This window comes from Thunnus albacares, chromosome 4 (assembly GCF_914725855.1).
Source record: "Thunnus albacares chromosome 4, fThuAlb1.1, whole genome shotgun sequence".
Classification (NCBI taxonomy): domain Eukaryota; kingdom Metazoa; phylum Chordata; class Actinopteri; order Scombriformes; family Scombridae; genus Thunnus; species Thunnus albacares.
Genome location: NC_058109.1, coordinates 24,305,027 through 24,319,758, shown reverse-complemented (window position 1 = coordinate 24,319,758; position 14,732 = coordinate 24,305,027). Strand labels below are relative to the sequence as shown.

At 42.1% G+C, this 14,732-nt stretch overlaps 1 protein-coding gene across 1 annotated transcript; it reads right to left on the bottom strand.

Moving 5' to 3' along the window:
- Positions 1–1,235: 1,235 nt before the first annotated feature.
- Positions 1,236–12,686, bottom strand: LOC122980633 (nucleoporin alm1-like). Its single transcript, XM_044348841.1, has 5 exons — positions 12,657–12,686; positions 11,129–12,055; positions 10,182–10,343; positions 1,832–2,758; positions 1,236–1,259 (listed from the first exon to the last, which is right to left on the bottom strand). The coding sequence occupies exons 1-5, from the start codon at positions 12,684–12,686 to the stop codon at positions 1,236–1,238; spliced, it is 2,070 nt and encodes a 689-aa protein (XP_044204776.1).
- Between the last annotated feature and the right edge of the window lie 2,046 nt (positions 12,687–14,732).

Here is a 14,732-nt window from a genome sequence, read left to right as displayed (position 1 = left end):
TTCCTGTCACATTTTTATTGACAGTATGATCAACCAGAACCATCTGCCCTCTGATTGGACAGATTAACTCTACGTTTGACCCGTCGGAATCAGCCGTAAAAACAGGGTCAAAATTGGTCTTCTTGTAGTCTTGTAAAACTTGTCATTTGTAGCTTGTAACTTCAGGTTGGCTTACAAAGATAGGAAATTTTGTTTCCGGCTCTCATGCCAAAAGAATAATTGCACTGTTCTGGAAAACGACTAGCAGACCAAAGAATACTTATGTAACAAAAAGAAAACAGAATTAGTTTGAAAAGGTTTGAGGACCATTTATTACTTCTGTGAAGTGTATGAACCCGATAGATGATGAAGAGGAGGAGGAATGAATGCTCCTTGATGTGAACCTTGAAGAATGCTTTGAGTGAGCTCTTGTGACAGTAATTCAATGCAATTAAGCAGATCAAGTAGAACCATTTCATTGGTTTTACATTGTTACATTGTCATGTAATTTTTTTCTAATATCAACTAGTTTTGCATAAAGAACCTTTCAATTCAATTCAATTCAATTCAATTCAATTCAATTCAATTTTATTGATATTTGACCAAATCATGAGAAAAGTTATCTCAGGGCACTTTTCACAGATCAGGTCTAGACCGTACTCTTTAATTTACAGAGACCCAACAATTCCCCCATGAGCAAGCACTTGGCGACAGCGGTAAGGAAAAACTCCCCTTTGAATGGAAGAAAACCTCAAGCAGAACCGGGCTCTAGGTGGGCGGCCATCTGCCTTGACCGGTAGGGCCTCTCTTGTCACATTTATATTGACAGTATGATTAGTTTACCTGCAGCCTCACAGAAAGAAGACAACAGCTTCTTCTTTCTGTGAGGCTGCAGAGCTGAGTACTGGTCCCCTGAGTTGCCCTTGTAGAGGAGAGAGGGAGGGAGACAGAGGGTGGATGGATGGGTGGTTGGCATGATGAGATGGGGAGTCTGGATGGAGGGAAGATGGAGGAGGTGGTAAGTGGTAAAGAGTTGTGTGGAGGTTGGCATGGTTGGGGTGGTAGAGCTGAAGGGACGAGCAGTTGGGAGAGATTAGGTCTTTATTACTGGTCCACCATGTTGCCCTTGTAGAGGAGAGAGAAGGAGGGAGACAAAGGGTGGATGGATGGATGGATGGATGGAGATGGCGGATGAGATGATGAGATGGGGGGAGTCTGGATGGAGGAGGTGGTAAGGAGTTGGAGTTGGGTGGAGGTTAGCATGGTTTGGGGGCGTAGGGCTGAAGGGACGAGGAGGGGTTGGGGGAGATTAGGAAGAGAAAGAGGAAGTTGCCCCTCTCTCCTTTTCTTTCTTGTCTCTTTCCTTCTTTTCTTTCTTTTCTCTCTTTTCTTTGTCCTTCCTCTCCTTCTTCTCCTTCTTTTCCCTCTCCTCCTTCTCTTTCTTTTCGTTCTTCAATCTCTCTTTCTCCTTCCTCTCATGTTCCTTTTTCTCTTTCTTCTCCCGCTCCTCCTTCTCCTTCTGCTCCTTCTTGTCTTTCTTCTGCCTCTCCTCCTGCTCTTTCTTTTCATTCTTCAATCTCTCCTTCTCCTTCCTCTCATGTTCATTTTTCTCTCTCTTCTCTCTCTCCTCCTCCTCTTTCCTCTCCTTCTTCAGCCTCTTCTCTGTTTCTTTCTGAGCCTTCTTTTCCTCCTTCCTCATTTTTTTCTTCTCCTTATCACTTTTACTGGCCAGCTCCTGAAAAGACAGCGACAGCATATAATTCAGTATTTTGTGTGTCTAAAGGTTAAATCTAAAACAAAGTGAATCCAACAGGTTATTATTAAATCAAAATGATCAGCTGATGTGACGTACCTGAAGTTCAGCATTTTTTTGCATCAGGAGCTTGATGTCCTCCTCCATTTGTCTTGACTTCCGGCGCCACTCATCTTCAATTTCTTGGTGCAATTTCTCGGAGCTGGTCTGCTTCACTGCGAACTGATGTTCTAGAGCGTCATATTTTGCTCTCCAATCCGTGTCATTCTTCCTTAGGGCCACCTCTTTCTGGCTTATTTTTACCATATTGTCAAAGAGAGCCTTCTTATTTTCCTTGATGGTTGCTATCAGATCACTCTTTTCGAGGGTGACCTGGCGCACTTTTCGCTCCAGGTCCTCCTGCACCGTTTTTAGGTCAGTGGCGGCCATCTCCTGACAAACAAACCTGCTCTCCCACTCTGCATGTAATTTGGCGATTGTCCGCTCAAATGAAGATTCCAGCTCTGCAGATTTCTTTTCGCAGGCCGCTGATATCTTGTTATGTTCCTCTTTCCAGAATTTAGTAACCTGGTCATATTCAGTTGTCCAATGTTTAATGACCTTGGTTATTTCCTGTCTCTGGAGGTGAAGTTTCTTTTTCATAGAGTGGACTTCCTCCTCCTTTTGTGTCATTATTAAGTCCATCTCCCTGCACCGATTGTCAAAGTGCTGTTGCCTCTCTTTCGCAGCATTCATCATGCCCTTGATGTCGTTTTTGGCCTGAAACAGAGTTTTGGCCAAATTCTCTTTTTCTTCAAGCAGCTCGTGATGCTTCTTCTCCCAGCTCATCTCTCTGCTGTCCATCTGCTCCTTCAGAGCAGTCATCTCCTCAGCCAGCTGCTGGTTTTCATTCTTGGAGTCCAGCAGGGCTCTTCGCAGAGCCTGCAGGACTTTGCTGGGAGTGCGCAGGCTCTCCCTCTCCATTCCAGCTGGGCTGTCATGGGCCGCACCATTTAGTCGGGCAGAGCCCTGGCGCTGTGTGAGTGTCTGAAAGACAGAAATGTACATGCAGGTAAAAATACTGTCCCATCCTAACTTTGGATACACACAAAAAGACAGAAGGTCTTTATACTTATTTATACAGTTGAATGTGAGAAATGATTTTACAGTTGTTCTTATTTGTTGCCACACAAACCTTGAATGATAATCATTATTCTCAAAACAGCATGTACATGCACTGCACAGTATATGTATATGGAGCATTTCTCATTGTTTTAAAGTCTTCATATTTTATTTGAAGCCTTAACAACTACAATTTTCATGCAACAAAATACGTTACTCACTCAAATACTAAATACATGTGTCTTCTTTAGTTTCAGTCTGTCAAACTACACTAAAATATAGTTTCTGTACTTCACTTAAATAAAGTCACTCAATGGTGACATTAAATAGCACAGCACCCAACTACATATTACAATATCACAATGTGGGTTGTTTATTGAAAATCCATCCCTCATCTAGAAAAATATTCACAATGATTTTTGTGCAAGCTTTAGACAGAAGATGAAGAAATCAGAAAAACTTGTTTGGCCCAAATAAGTAGATCAAAAAATTTGCCTAAAAGAATTTCCTGTCGAAAAATTCTTACCTCAGGTCTTGAGATGTTGCTATTCTCCATTTTCTCCGTAATTCCGATGGTGTAGCGGTGTTGGAGTTGTAGTATTGTCGTGTTCGTAGTGCTCGAACTGTAGATTCTGTCTAGTGGACGCTGTGGTTTCACTGAGAGATATGTCTCTGTGGGATTCCAGCTTGGAACTTACAGAGTTTAGTCCCTTGATAGGTAAGCAGTCTGCATGACATCATAAAGAGTTGCACATGTCAGAAAGGATCTTCAGAACATGATGTCATCATTACACTTCAGCAGGTTGACTTTTTTATTGAGACAAATACATACATCACTTTGCCAAAGTGACATCAAACTTTAAGCTTTCATCATACATAGTACAATAGACTGAATTCTTTCTATTTCAATCAATCAATCAATCAATTTTTATTTATATAACGCCATATCACCACAGAAGTCATCTCAAGGCACTTTTCACATAGAGCAGGTCAAGACCGTACTCTTTAATATACAGAGACCCAACAATTCCCCCATGAGCAAGCACTTGGCGACAGCGGTAAGGAAAAACTCCCCTTTAATGGGTAAAAACCTCAAGCAGACCCCGGCTCTTGGTGGGCGGCCATCTGCTTTGACTGGTTGGGTTGAGAGAGAGAAAGAGAGAGGGAAAGGGGGAGGGGGGACAGAAGAAAAAAAAATCACAGCAACAACAACAACGAGCACGAGCAGCAACAGCCAGGGAAGGATGCCATCAGGACTGTGAAGGACCGCGAAGGTTCGGCCCGGGACTCAGCTTTTCCTGTGAGATGAGAAAGCACAAAAAACTCCGGGGAAGAAGCAAAGTTAGTGACATGCATTGATGTTACATGAATGCATACAGATGGAGAGGAGGAGAGAGGAGCTCAGTGCATCATGGGAAGTCCCCCAGCAGTCTAGGCCTATAGCAGCATAACTAAGGGCTGATCCAAGGCGAGCCTGGTCGGCCCTAACTATAAGCTTTATCAAAAAGGAAAGTTTTAAGCCTACTCTTAAACATAGAGAGGGTGTCTGCACCCCGGACTGAATCCGGTAGATGGTTCCATAGAAGAGGAGCCTGATAGCTGAAGGCTCTGCCTCCCATTCTACTTTTAAAGACTGCAGGGACCACCAGTAAGCCTGCATACTGGGAGCGCAGTGTTCTAGTGGGATAATACGGTATTATGAGCTCTTCACGATATGATGGTGCCTGACCATTAAGGGCTTTGTAAGTTAGGAGAAGGATTTTAAATTCTATTCTAAATTTAACAGGAAGCCAATGTAGTGAAGCTAAAATGGGAGAAATGTGGTCTCTTTTTCTAGTTTTAGTCAGAACACGTGCAGCTGCGTTCTGGACCAGTTGGAGAGTCTTTAGAGACTTGTTAGGGCAGCCTGATAATAAGGAATTGCAATAATCCAGCCTAGAAGTAACAAATGCGTGAACTAGTTTTTCTGCATCTTTTAGGGACAGGATGTGCCTGATTTTTGTGATATTACGTAAGTGAAAAAAGGCAGTCCTTGAGATTTGATTTATGTGGGAGTTAAAGGACATATCCTGATCAAAGATAACTCCCAGATTCCTTACGGTGGTGCTGGAGGCCAGGGTAATGCCATCCAGAGTAGCTTTATCATTAGATTATGTGTTTCTAAGGTGTTTAGGGCCAAGCACAATAACTTCAGTTTTATCTGAATTTAGTAGTAGAAAATTGCAGGTCATCCAGGTCTTTATGTCGTTAAGGCATGTTTGGAGTTTGTTTAACTGATTGGGTTCATCTGGCTTCACTGATAAATATAATTGGGTGTCATCTGCGTAACAATGAAAATTTATGGAGTGTTTCCTAATAATATTACCTAAAGGAAGCATATACAAGGTGAATAGAATTGGTCCAAGTACAGAACCTTGTGGAACTCCGTGTCTAACTTTTGCCTTCACGGAGGATTCATCATTCACATGTACAAACTGAAATCGGTCTGATAAATATGACTTAAACCAGCTTAATGCAGTTCCTTTAATGCCAATTAAATGTTCCAGTCTCTGCAAAAGGATTTGATGGTCAATTGTGTCGAATGCAGCACTAAGCTCTAACAAGACAAGTATAGAGACAAATCCTTTGTCCGATGCAGTTAGGAGGTCATTTGTGACTTTCACCAGTGCTGTCTCTGTGCTATGATGTGCTCTAAATCCTGACTGAAAATCCTCAAATAAACTATTGTTATGTAGAAAGTCACATAACTGATTAGAGACTGCTTTCTCAAGGATCTTAGATAGAAATGGAAGGTTAGATATAGGTCTATAATTGGCTAAAACACCTGAATCAAGAGTAGGCTTCTTAAGAAGAGGTTTAATTACAGCTACTTTAAAAGACTGTGGTACATAGCCTGTTACTAAAGACAGATTGATCATATCTAGTAAAGAAGTGCTCACTAAGGGTAAGGCTTCCTTAAGCAGCCTAGTTGGGATGGGATCTAAGAGACAGGTTGATGGTTTAGCTGAACAGATCATTGAAGTTAGTTCAGACAAGTCTACTGGAGAAAAACAGTCCAAATATATGTCAGGATTTACTGCCGTTACCAAGGTTCCTGTGTTTGGGGAGAGAACGGTGCCTGTTGAGGGCAGGAGGTGGTTAATTTTGTCTCTAATAGTTAGAATTTTATCATTAAAGAAGCTCATAAAGTCGTTACTACTGAGAGCTATAGGAATACATGAATCAGTAGAGTTATGACTCTTTGTCAGCCTGGCCAAAGTGTTGAAAAGGAACCTAGGGCAGTTTTTATTCTCTTCTATTAATGCTGAGTAATAGGCGGCTCTGGCATTACAGAGGGCCTTCCTATATGTTTTAAGACTATCTTGCCAGACTAAGCGAGATTCTTCTACTTTGGTGGAACGCCAAATCCTTTCCAATTTTCGCGATGTTTGCTTTAATTTGCGGGTTTGGGAGTTATACCATGGAGCTAACCTCTTATGTTTTATTATCTTCTTTTTTAAGGGGGCGATGGAGTCGAGTGTTTGTCTTAGTGAGCCTGCAGCACTATCAATAAGATTATCAATTTGGGAGGGACTGAAGTTAACATAAGAGTCCTCTGTAGTATTGAGACATGGTAGTGAATTCAGTACTGACGGAATTGCTTCCTTAAATTTATCTACAACACTATCAGAGAGACATCTAGTGAGGACATTTTTGTCTAGTGGTGTATAATCCAGTAATAGGAATTCAAAAGTTATTAAAAAATGATCTGATAAAATAGGATTTTGCGGAAAAATTATTAAATGTTCAATTTCAATCCCATAAGCCAGAACAAGGTCTAGGGTGTGGTTAAGACGGTGAGTGGGATTATTTACACACTGAGAGAAGCCAATTGAGTCTAATAATGAGATAAATGCAGTGCTGAGCCTGTCATTATCAACGTCCACATGAATATTAAAATCACCTACTATAATTACTTTATCTGTACTAAGGACTAAATACGACAAAAACTCTGAGGATTCAGATAGGAATTCAGAGTACGGGCCAGGAGGACGATACACTATAACAAATAGAACTGGCTGTAAAGTTTTCCAGGTTGGCTGAGAGAGACTAAGAACAAGGCTTTCGAATGAGTTATAATTAAATTTAGGTCTAGGGTTGACGACCAGGCTTGAACTGAAAATGGCCGCAACTCCTCCTCCTCGGCCAGTGCCCTGAGGAATATGAGTATTAATATGACTGGGGGGAGTGGATTCATTTAGGCTGACATATTCTTCATGACACAGCCAGGTTTCAGTGAGACAAAATAAATCAATATGATCTGAAATTAAATCGTTTACTAAAACGGCTTTAGATGAAAGAGATCTAATGTTCAAGAGTCCACATTTAATTATCTTATTTTGTTGTACTATTGCAGTAGTGGTTTTAATTTTTACTAGATTTTCATGAATGACTTCTTTTGTTTACTTTGGATTTAATTGATTTATGTGGTCGGGGGACAGACACAGTCTCTATGTGGTTTTGGGTGGGTAACTGCTCTAATGGAAGCGCAGAGAAGCGTGTAGGACTGCAGCTCTGCCTCCTGGTCTCAACTCTGGGTTGTCATGGTTTTGGTTTACTAATAAACTGGGCCATGTTTCTGGATATGAGAGCAGCTCCATCCAAAGTGGGATGTATGCCGTCTCTCCTAATCAGACCAGGTCTTCCCCAGAAAGTCTGCCAATTATCTATGAAGCCCACATCGTTTGCTGGACACCACCTCGACAACCAGCGGTTGAATTGTCACATGCGGCTATACATGTCATCACTGGTCAGATTAGGCAGCGGTCCAGAGAAAATTACGGAGTCCGACATAGTTTTTGCAAATGTACACACCGACTCAACATTAATCTTGGTGATCTCCGATTGGCGTAATCGGGAGTCATTACCGCCGACATGGATGACAATCGTACCATATTTACCATATTTATTCTTAGCCAGCAGTTTTAAATTTGACTCAATGTCGCCCGCTCTGGCCCCAGGAATACATTTAACTATAGCTGCTAGTGTCGCTAACTTCACGTTTCTGACTATGGAGCTGCCAATAATCAGAGTTTGTTTCTCAGCGGGTGTGTTGCTGAGTGGGGAGAACCTGTTAGAAACATGAACTGGTTGGTGGTGAACCGTGGGCTTCTGCTTAGGGCTATGCTTCCTTCGGACAGTCACCCAGCCGCCCTGGCTTCCCGGCTGCTCGGGAGCTGCCGGGGGAGTGGGAGCTACGCTAGGTCGGCCCGCACCGGATACTAGGGGCTGGCTAACTATATTAGCAGCTGATTGTTTTTCCATGGTGCGGAGCCGCGCTTCCAATTCACTAAGCCTTGCCTCCAGTGCTGCAAATAAACTACACTTATTACACTTACCACTATCACTAAAGGAGGCAGAGGAATAACTAAACATTTGACACACCGAGCAAGAGAGAGCAGGAGAACGAGAGAGAGAGAGAGAAGCCATCGCTAACTACTTAGTTTAAGTTAGCTGCTAGTGCTAGCTGCAGAGCTAAAGTGACTAACAACTTGTGCGATTAGCGAGAAAAGTCGCTAAAAGAAAAGCGCTGAGAGTGCTTGTGTAAAACTAGCGAAAGTTTAAATATACAGCAGATATTAATCCACAATTAATCCACAGTAATGTGATATATATAGGAAAATCAACTGAGATGAGAGCAGCAACAACGCTATCAGTAGACACAGTCGGCAACCGGAAATGATACAATACGCTTACCGTAGCACGTCGCTATTTGAAAAAACACACAAAGCACAAAAAAACACAAATTGAAGACTACACTAATAGCCCAACATGACGTTTCGTATTACAATGGAGTATAAAAATAAAACAAAAAACACAACTGGATCAGCTCGACCTCATGTTTATCCACAAAGTGCTTCTCTGAGGAAAGAGCCTTGTAGTGACACAGATGGAGTCTCTAACAACCATTTCCAAATCCAGTGTTAAAGACCTAATCCAGGTCATGCTCTGTTTTGCATACATATACTCAATATGATTATAAAGAACAAAAGGTCAAGTCAGTTATTTCAAAACACAGAGAAATTTTCTCTTTCAAATTAGACTGTGACAAAAAGGCAAGTGGGGGTCAAGGTGTCACTCAGTGAGTGTTTGGTGGCATTGCCTGAGGTAGCACATGAAGTTTGGTGGCTATTGTGCAAAAACTGACTGAACAGTAAAGCTTTGGAAAAATCAAACCAGATGAAAACCCATGTAAATTAATGGGGAAAAAGACAGAAAAACCATTAAGAAGGGAGAACATATATGTATTTCCAAAAGCTGTATAAAAGCATACCTGTTGGTAATAAAAAACACAAAAAACCCACTTCCCACTCAATTGGTGCCCCCTCCCTCTATTGGCCACTGCCTATGTGGCCTATGCCATGGGCCGGCCCTGAATTTATCCTACTAGCCTACTGGCAACTATTTTTGCACTGGAAAAAACTTTCCTGTCACATTTTTATTGACAGTATGATCAACCAGAACCATCTGCCCTCTGATTGGACAGATTAACTCTACGTTTGACCCGTCGGAATCAGCCGTAAAAACAGGGTCAAAATTGGTCTTCTTGTAGTCTTGTAAAACTTGTCATTTGTAGCTTGTAACTTCAGGTTGGCTTACAAAGATAGGAAATTTTGTTTCCGGCTCTCATGCCAAAAGAATAATTGCACTGTTCTGGAAAACGACTAGCAGACCAAAGAATACTTATGTAACAAAAAGAAAACAGAATTAGTTTGAAAAGGTTTGAGGACCATTTATTACTTCTGTGAAGTGTATGAACCCGATAGATGATGAAGAGGAGGAGGAATGAATGCTCCTTGATGTGAACCTTGAAGAATGCTTTGAGTGAGCTCTTGTGACAGTAATTCAATGCAATTAAGCAGATCAAGTAGAACCATTTCATTGGTTTTACATTGTTACATTGTCATGTAATTTTTTTCTAATATCAACTAGTTTTGCATAAAGAACCTTTCAATTCAATTCAATTCAATTCAATTCAATTCAATTCAATTTTATTGATATTTGACCAAATCATGAGAAAAGTTATCTCAGGGCACTTTTCACAGATCAGGTCTAGACCGTACTCTTTAATTTACAGAGACCCAACAATTCCCCCATGAGCAAGCACTTGGCGACAGCGGTAAGGAAAAACTCCCCTTTGAATGGAAGAAAACCTCAAGCAGAACCGGGCTCTAGGTGGGCGGCCATCTGCCTTGACCGGTAGGGCCTCTCTTGTCACATTTATATTGACAGTATGATTAGTTTACCTGCAGCCTCACAGAAAGAAGACAACAGCTTCTTCTTTCTGTGAGGCTGCAGAGCTGAGTACTGGTCCCCTGAGTTGCCCTTGTAGAGGAGAGAGGGAGGGAGACAGAGGGTGGATGGATGGGTGGTTGGCATGATGAGATGGGGAGTCTGGATGGAGGGAAGATGGAGGAGGTGGTAAGTGGTAAAGAGTTGTGTGGAGGTTGGCATGGTTGGGGTGGTAGAGCTGAAGGGACGAGCAGTTGGGAGAGATTAGGTCTTTATTACTGGTCCACCATGTTGCCCTTGTAGAGGAGAGAGAAGGAGGGAGACAAAGGGTGGATGGATGGATGGATGGATGGAGATGGCGGATGAGATGATGAGATGGGGGGAGTCTGGATGGAGGAGGTGGTAAGGAGTTGGAGTTGGGTGGAGGTTAGCATGGTTTGGGGGCGTAGGGCTGAAGGGACGAGGAGGGGTTGGGGGAGATTAGGAAGAGAAAGAGGAAGTTGCCCCTCTCTCCTTTTCTTTCTTGTCTCTTTCCTTCTTTTCTTTCTTTTCTCTCTTTTCTTTGTCCTTCCTCTCCTTCTTCTCCTTCTTTTCCCTCTCCTCCTTCTCTTTCTTTTCGTTCTTCAATCTCTCTTTCTCCTTCCTCTCATGTTCCTTTTTCTCTTTCTTCTCCCGCTCCTCCTTCTCCTTCTGCTCCTTCTTGTCTTTCTTCTGCCTCTCCTCCTGCTCTTTCTTTTCATTCTTCAATCTCTCCTTCTCCTTCCTCTCATGTTCATTTTTCTCTCTCTTCTCTCTCTCCTCCTCCTCTTTCCTCTCCTTCTTCAGCCTCTTCTCTGTTTCTTTCTGAGCCTTCTTTTCCTCCTTCCTCATTTTTTTCTTCTCCTTATCACTTTTACTGGCCAGCTCCTGAAAAGACAGCGACAGCATATAATTCAGTATTTTGTGTGTCTAAAGGTTAAATCTAAAACAAAGTGAATCCAACAGGTTATTATTAAATCAAAATGATCAGCTGATGTGACGTACCTGAAGTTCAGCATTTTTTTGCATCAGGAGCTTGATGTCCTCCTCCATTTGTCTTGACTTCCGGCGCCACTCATCTTCAATTTCTTGGTGCAATTTCTCGGAGCTGGTCTGCTTCACTGCGAACTGATGTTCTAGAGCGTCATATTTTGCTCTCCAATCCGTGTCATTCTTCCTTAGGGCCACCTCTTTCTGGCTTATTTTTACCATATTGTCAAAGAGAGCCTTCTTATTTTCCTTGATGGTTGCTATCAGATCACTCTTTTCGAGGGTGACCTGGCGCACTTTTCGCTCCAGGTCCTCCTGCACCGTTTTTAGGTCAGTGGCGGCCATCTCCTGACAAACAAACCTGCTCTCCCACTCTGCATGTAATTTGGCGATTGTCCGCTCAAATGAAGATTCCAGCTCTGCAGATTTCTTTTCGCAGGCCGCTGATATCTTGTTATGTTCCTCTTTCCAGAATTTAGTAACCTGGTCATATTCAGTTGTCCAATGTTTAATGACCTTGGTTATTTCCTGTCTCTGGAGGTGAAGTTTCTTTTTCATAGAGTGGACTTCCTCCTCCTTTTGTGTCATTATTAAGTCCATCTCCCTGCACCGATTGTCAAAGTGCTGTTGCCTCTCTTTCGCAGCATTCATCATGCCCTTGATGTCGTTTTTGGCCTGAAACAGAGTTTTGGCCAAATTCTCTTTTTCTTCAAGCAGCTCGTGATGCTTCTTCTCCCAGCTCATCTCTCTGCTGTCCATCTGCTCCTTCAGAGCAGTCATCTCCTCAGCCAGCTGCTGGTTTTCATTCTTGGAGTCCAGCAGGGCTCTTCGCAGAGCCTGCAGGACTTTGCTGGGAGTGCGCAGGCTCTCCCTCTCCATTCCAGCTGGGCTGTCATGGGCCGCACCATTTAGTCGGGCAGAGCCCTGGCGCTGTGTGAGTGTCTGAAAGACAGAAATGTACATGCAGGTAAAAATACTGTCCCATCCTAACTTTGGATACACACAAAAAGACAGAAGGTCTTTATACTTATTTATACAGTTGAATGTGAGAAATGATTTTACAGTTGTTCTTATTTGTTGCCACACAAACCTTGAATGATAATCATTATTCTCAAAACAGCATGTACATGCACTGCACAGTATATGTATATGGAGCATTTCTCATTGTTTTAAAGTCTTCATATTTTATTTGAAGCCTTAACAACTACAATTTTCATGCAACAAAATACGTTACTCACTCAAATACTAAATACATGTGTCTTCTTTAGTTTCAGTCTGTCAAACTACACTAAAATATAGTTTCTGTACTTCACTTAAATAAAGTCACTCAATGGTGACATTAAATAGCACAGCACCCAACTACATATTACAATATCACAATGTGGGTTGTTTATTGAAAATCCATCCCTCATCTAGAAAAATATTCACAATGATTTTTGTGCAAGCTTTAGACAGAAGATGAAGAAATCAGAAAAACTTGTTTGGCCCAAATAAGTAGATCAAAAAATTTGCCTAAAAGAATTTCCTGTCGAAAAATTCTTACCTCAGGTCTTGAGATGTTGCTATTCTCCATTTTCTCCGTAATTCCGATGGTGTAGCGGTGTTGGAGTTGTAGTATTGTCGTGTTCGTAGTGCTCGAACTGTAGATTCTGTCTAGTGGACGCTGTGGTTTCACTGAGAGATATGTCTCTGTGGGATTCCAGCTTGGAACTTACAGAGTTTAGTCCCTTGATAGGTAAGCAGTCTGCATGACATCATAAAGAGTTGCACATGTCAGAAAGGATCTTCAGAACATGATGTCATCATTACACTTCAGCAGGTTGACTTTTTTATTGAGACAAATACATACATCACTTTGCCAAAGTGACATCAAACTTTAAGCTTTCATCATACATAGTACAATAGACTGAATTCTTTCTATTTCAATCAATCAATCAATCAATTTTTATTTATATAACGCCATATCACCACAGAAGTCATCTCAAGGCACTTTTCACATAGAGCAGGTCAAGACCGTACTCTTTAATATACAGAGACCCAACAATTCCCCCATGAGCAAGCACTTGGCGACAGCGGTAAGGAAAAACTCCCCTTTAATGGGTAAAAACCTCAAGCAGACCCCGGCTCTTGGTGGGCGGCCATCTGCTTTGACTGGTTGGGTTGAGAGAGAGAAAGAGAGAGGGAAAGGGGGAGGGGGGACAGAAGAAAAAAAAATCACAACAACAACAACAACGAGCACGAGCAGCAACAGCCAGGAAAGGATGCCATCAGGACTGTGAAGGACCGCGAAGGTTCGGCCCGGGACTCAGCTTTTCCTGTGAGATGAGAAAGCACAAAAAACTCCGGGGAAGAAGCAAAGTTAGTGACATGCATTGATGTTACATGAATGCATACAGATGGAGAGGAGGAGAGAGGAGCTCAGTGCATCATGGGAAGTCCCCCAGCAGTCTAGGCCTATAGCAGCATAACTAAGGGCTGATCCAAGGCGAGCCTGGTCGGCCCTAACTATAAGCTTTATCAAAAAGGAAAGTTTTAAGCCTACTCTTAAACATAGAGAGGGTGTCTGCACCCCGGACTGAATCCGGTAGATGGTTCCATAGAAGAGGAGCCTGATAGCTGAAGGCTCTGCCTCCCATTCTACTTTTAAAGACTGCAGGGACCACCAGTAAGCCTGCATACTGGGAGCGCAGTGTTCTAGTGGGATAATACGGTATTATGAGCTCTTCACGATATGATGGTGCCTGACCATTAAGGGCTTTGTAAGTTAGGAGAAGGATTTTAAATTCTATTCTAAATTTAACAGGAAGCCAATGTAGTGAAGCTAAAATGGGAGAAATGTGGTCTCTTTTTCTAGTTTTAGTCAGAACACGTGCAGCTGCGTTCTGGACCAGTTGGAGAGTCTTTAGAGACTTGTTAGGGCAGCCTGATAATAAGGAATTGCAATAATCCAGCCTAGAAGTAACAAATGCGTGAACTAGTTTTTCTGCATCTTTTAGGGACAGGATGTGCCTGATTTTTGTGATATTACGTAAGTGAAAAAAGGCAGTCCTTGAGATTTGATTTATGTGGGAGTTAAAGGACATATCCTGATCAAAGATAACTCCCAGATTCCTTACGGTGGTGCTGGAGGCCAGGGTAATGCCATCCAGAGTAGCTTTATCATTAGATTATGTGTTTCTAAGGTGTTTAGGGCCAAGCACAATAACTTCAGTTTTATCTGAATTTAGTAGTAGAAAATTGCAGGTCATCCAGGTCTTTATGTCGTTAAGGCATGTTTGGAGTTTGTTTAACTGATTGGGTTCATCTGGCTTCACTGATAAATATAATTGGGTGTCATCTGCGTAACAATGAAAATTTATGGAGTGTTTCCTAATAATATTACCTAAAGGAAGCATATACAAGGTGAATAGAATTGGTCCAAGTACAGAACCTTGTGGAACTCCGTGTCTAACTTTTGCCTTCACGGAGGATTCATCATTCACATGTACAAACTGAAATCGGTCTGATAAATATGACTTAAACCAGCTTAATGCAGTTCCTTTAATGCCAATTAAATGTTCCAGTCTCTGCAAAAGGATTTGATGGTCAATTGTGTCGAATGCAGCACTAAGCTCTAACA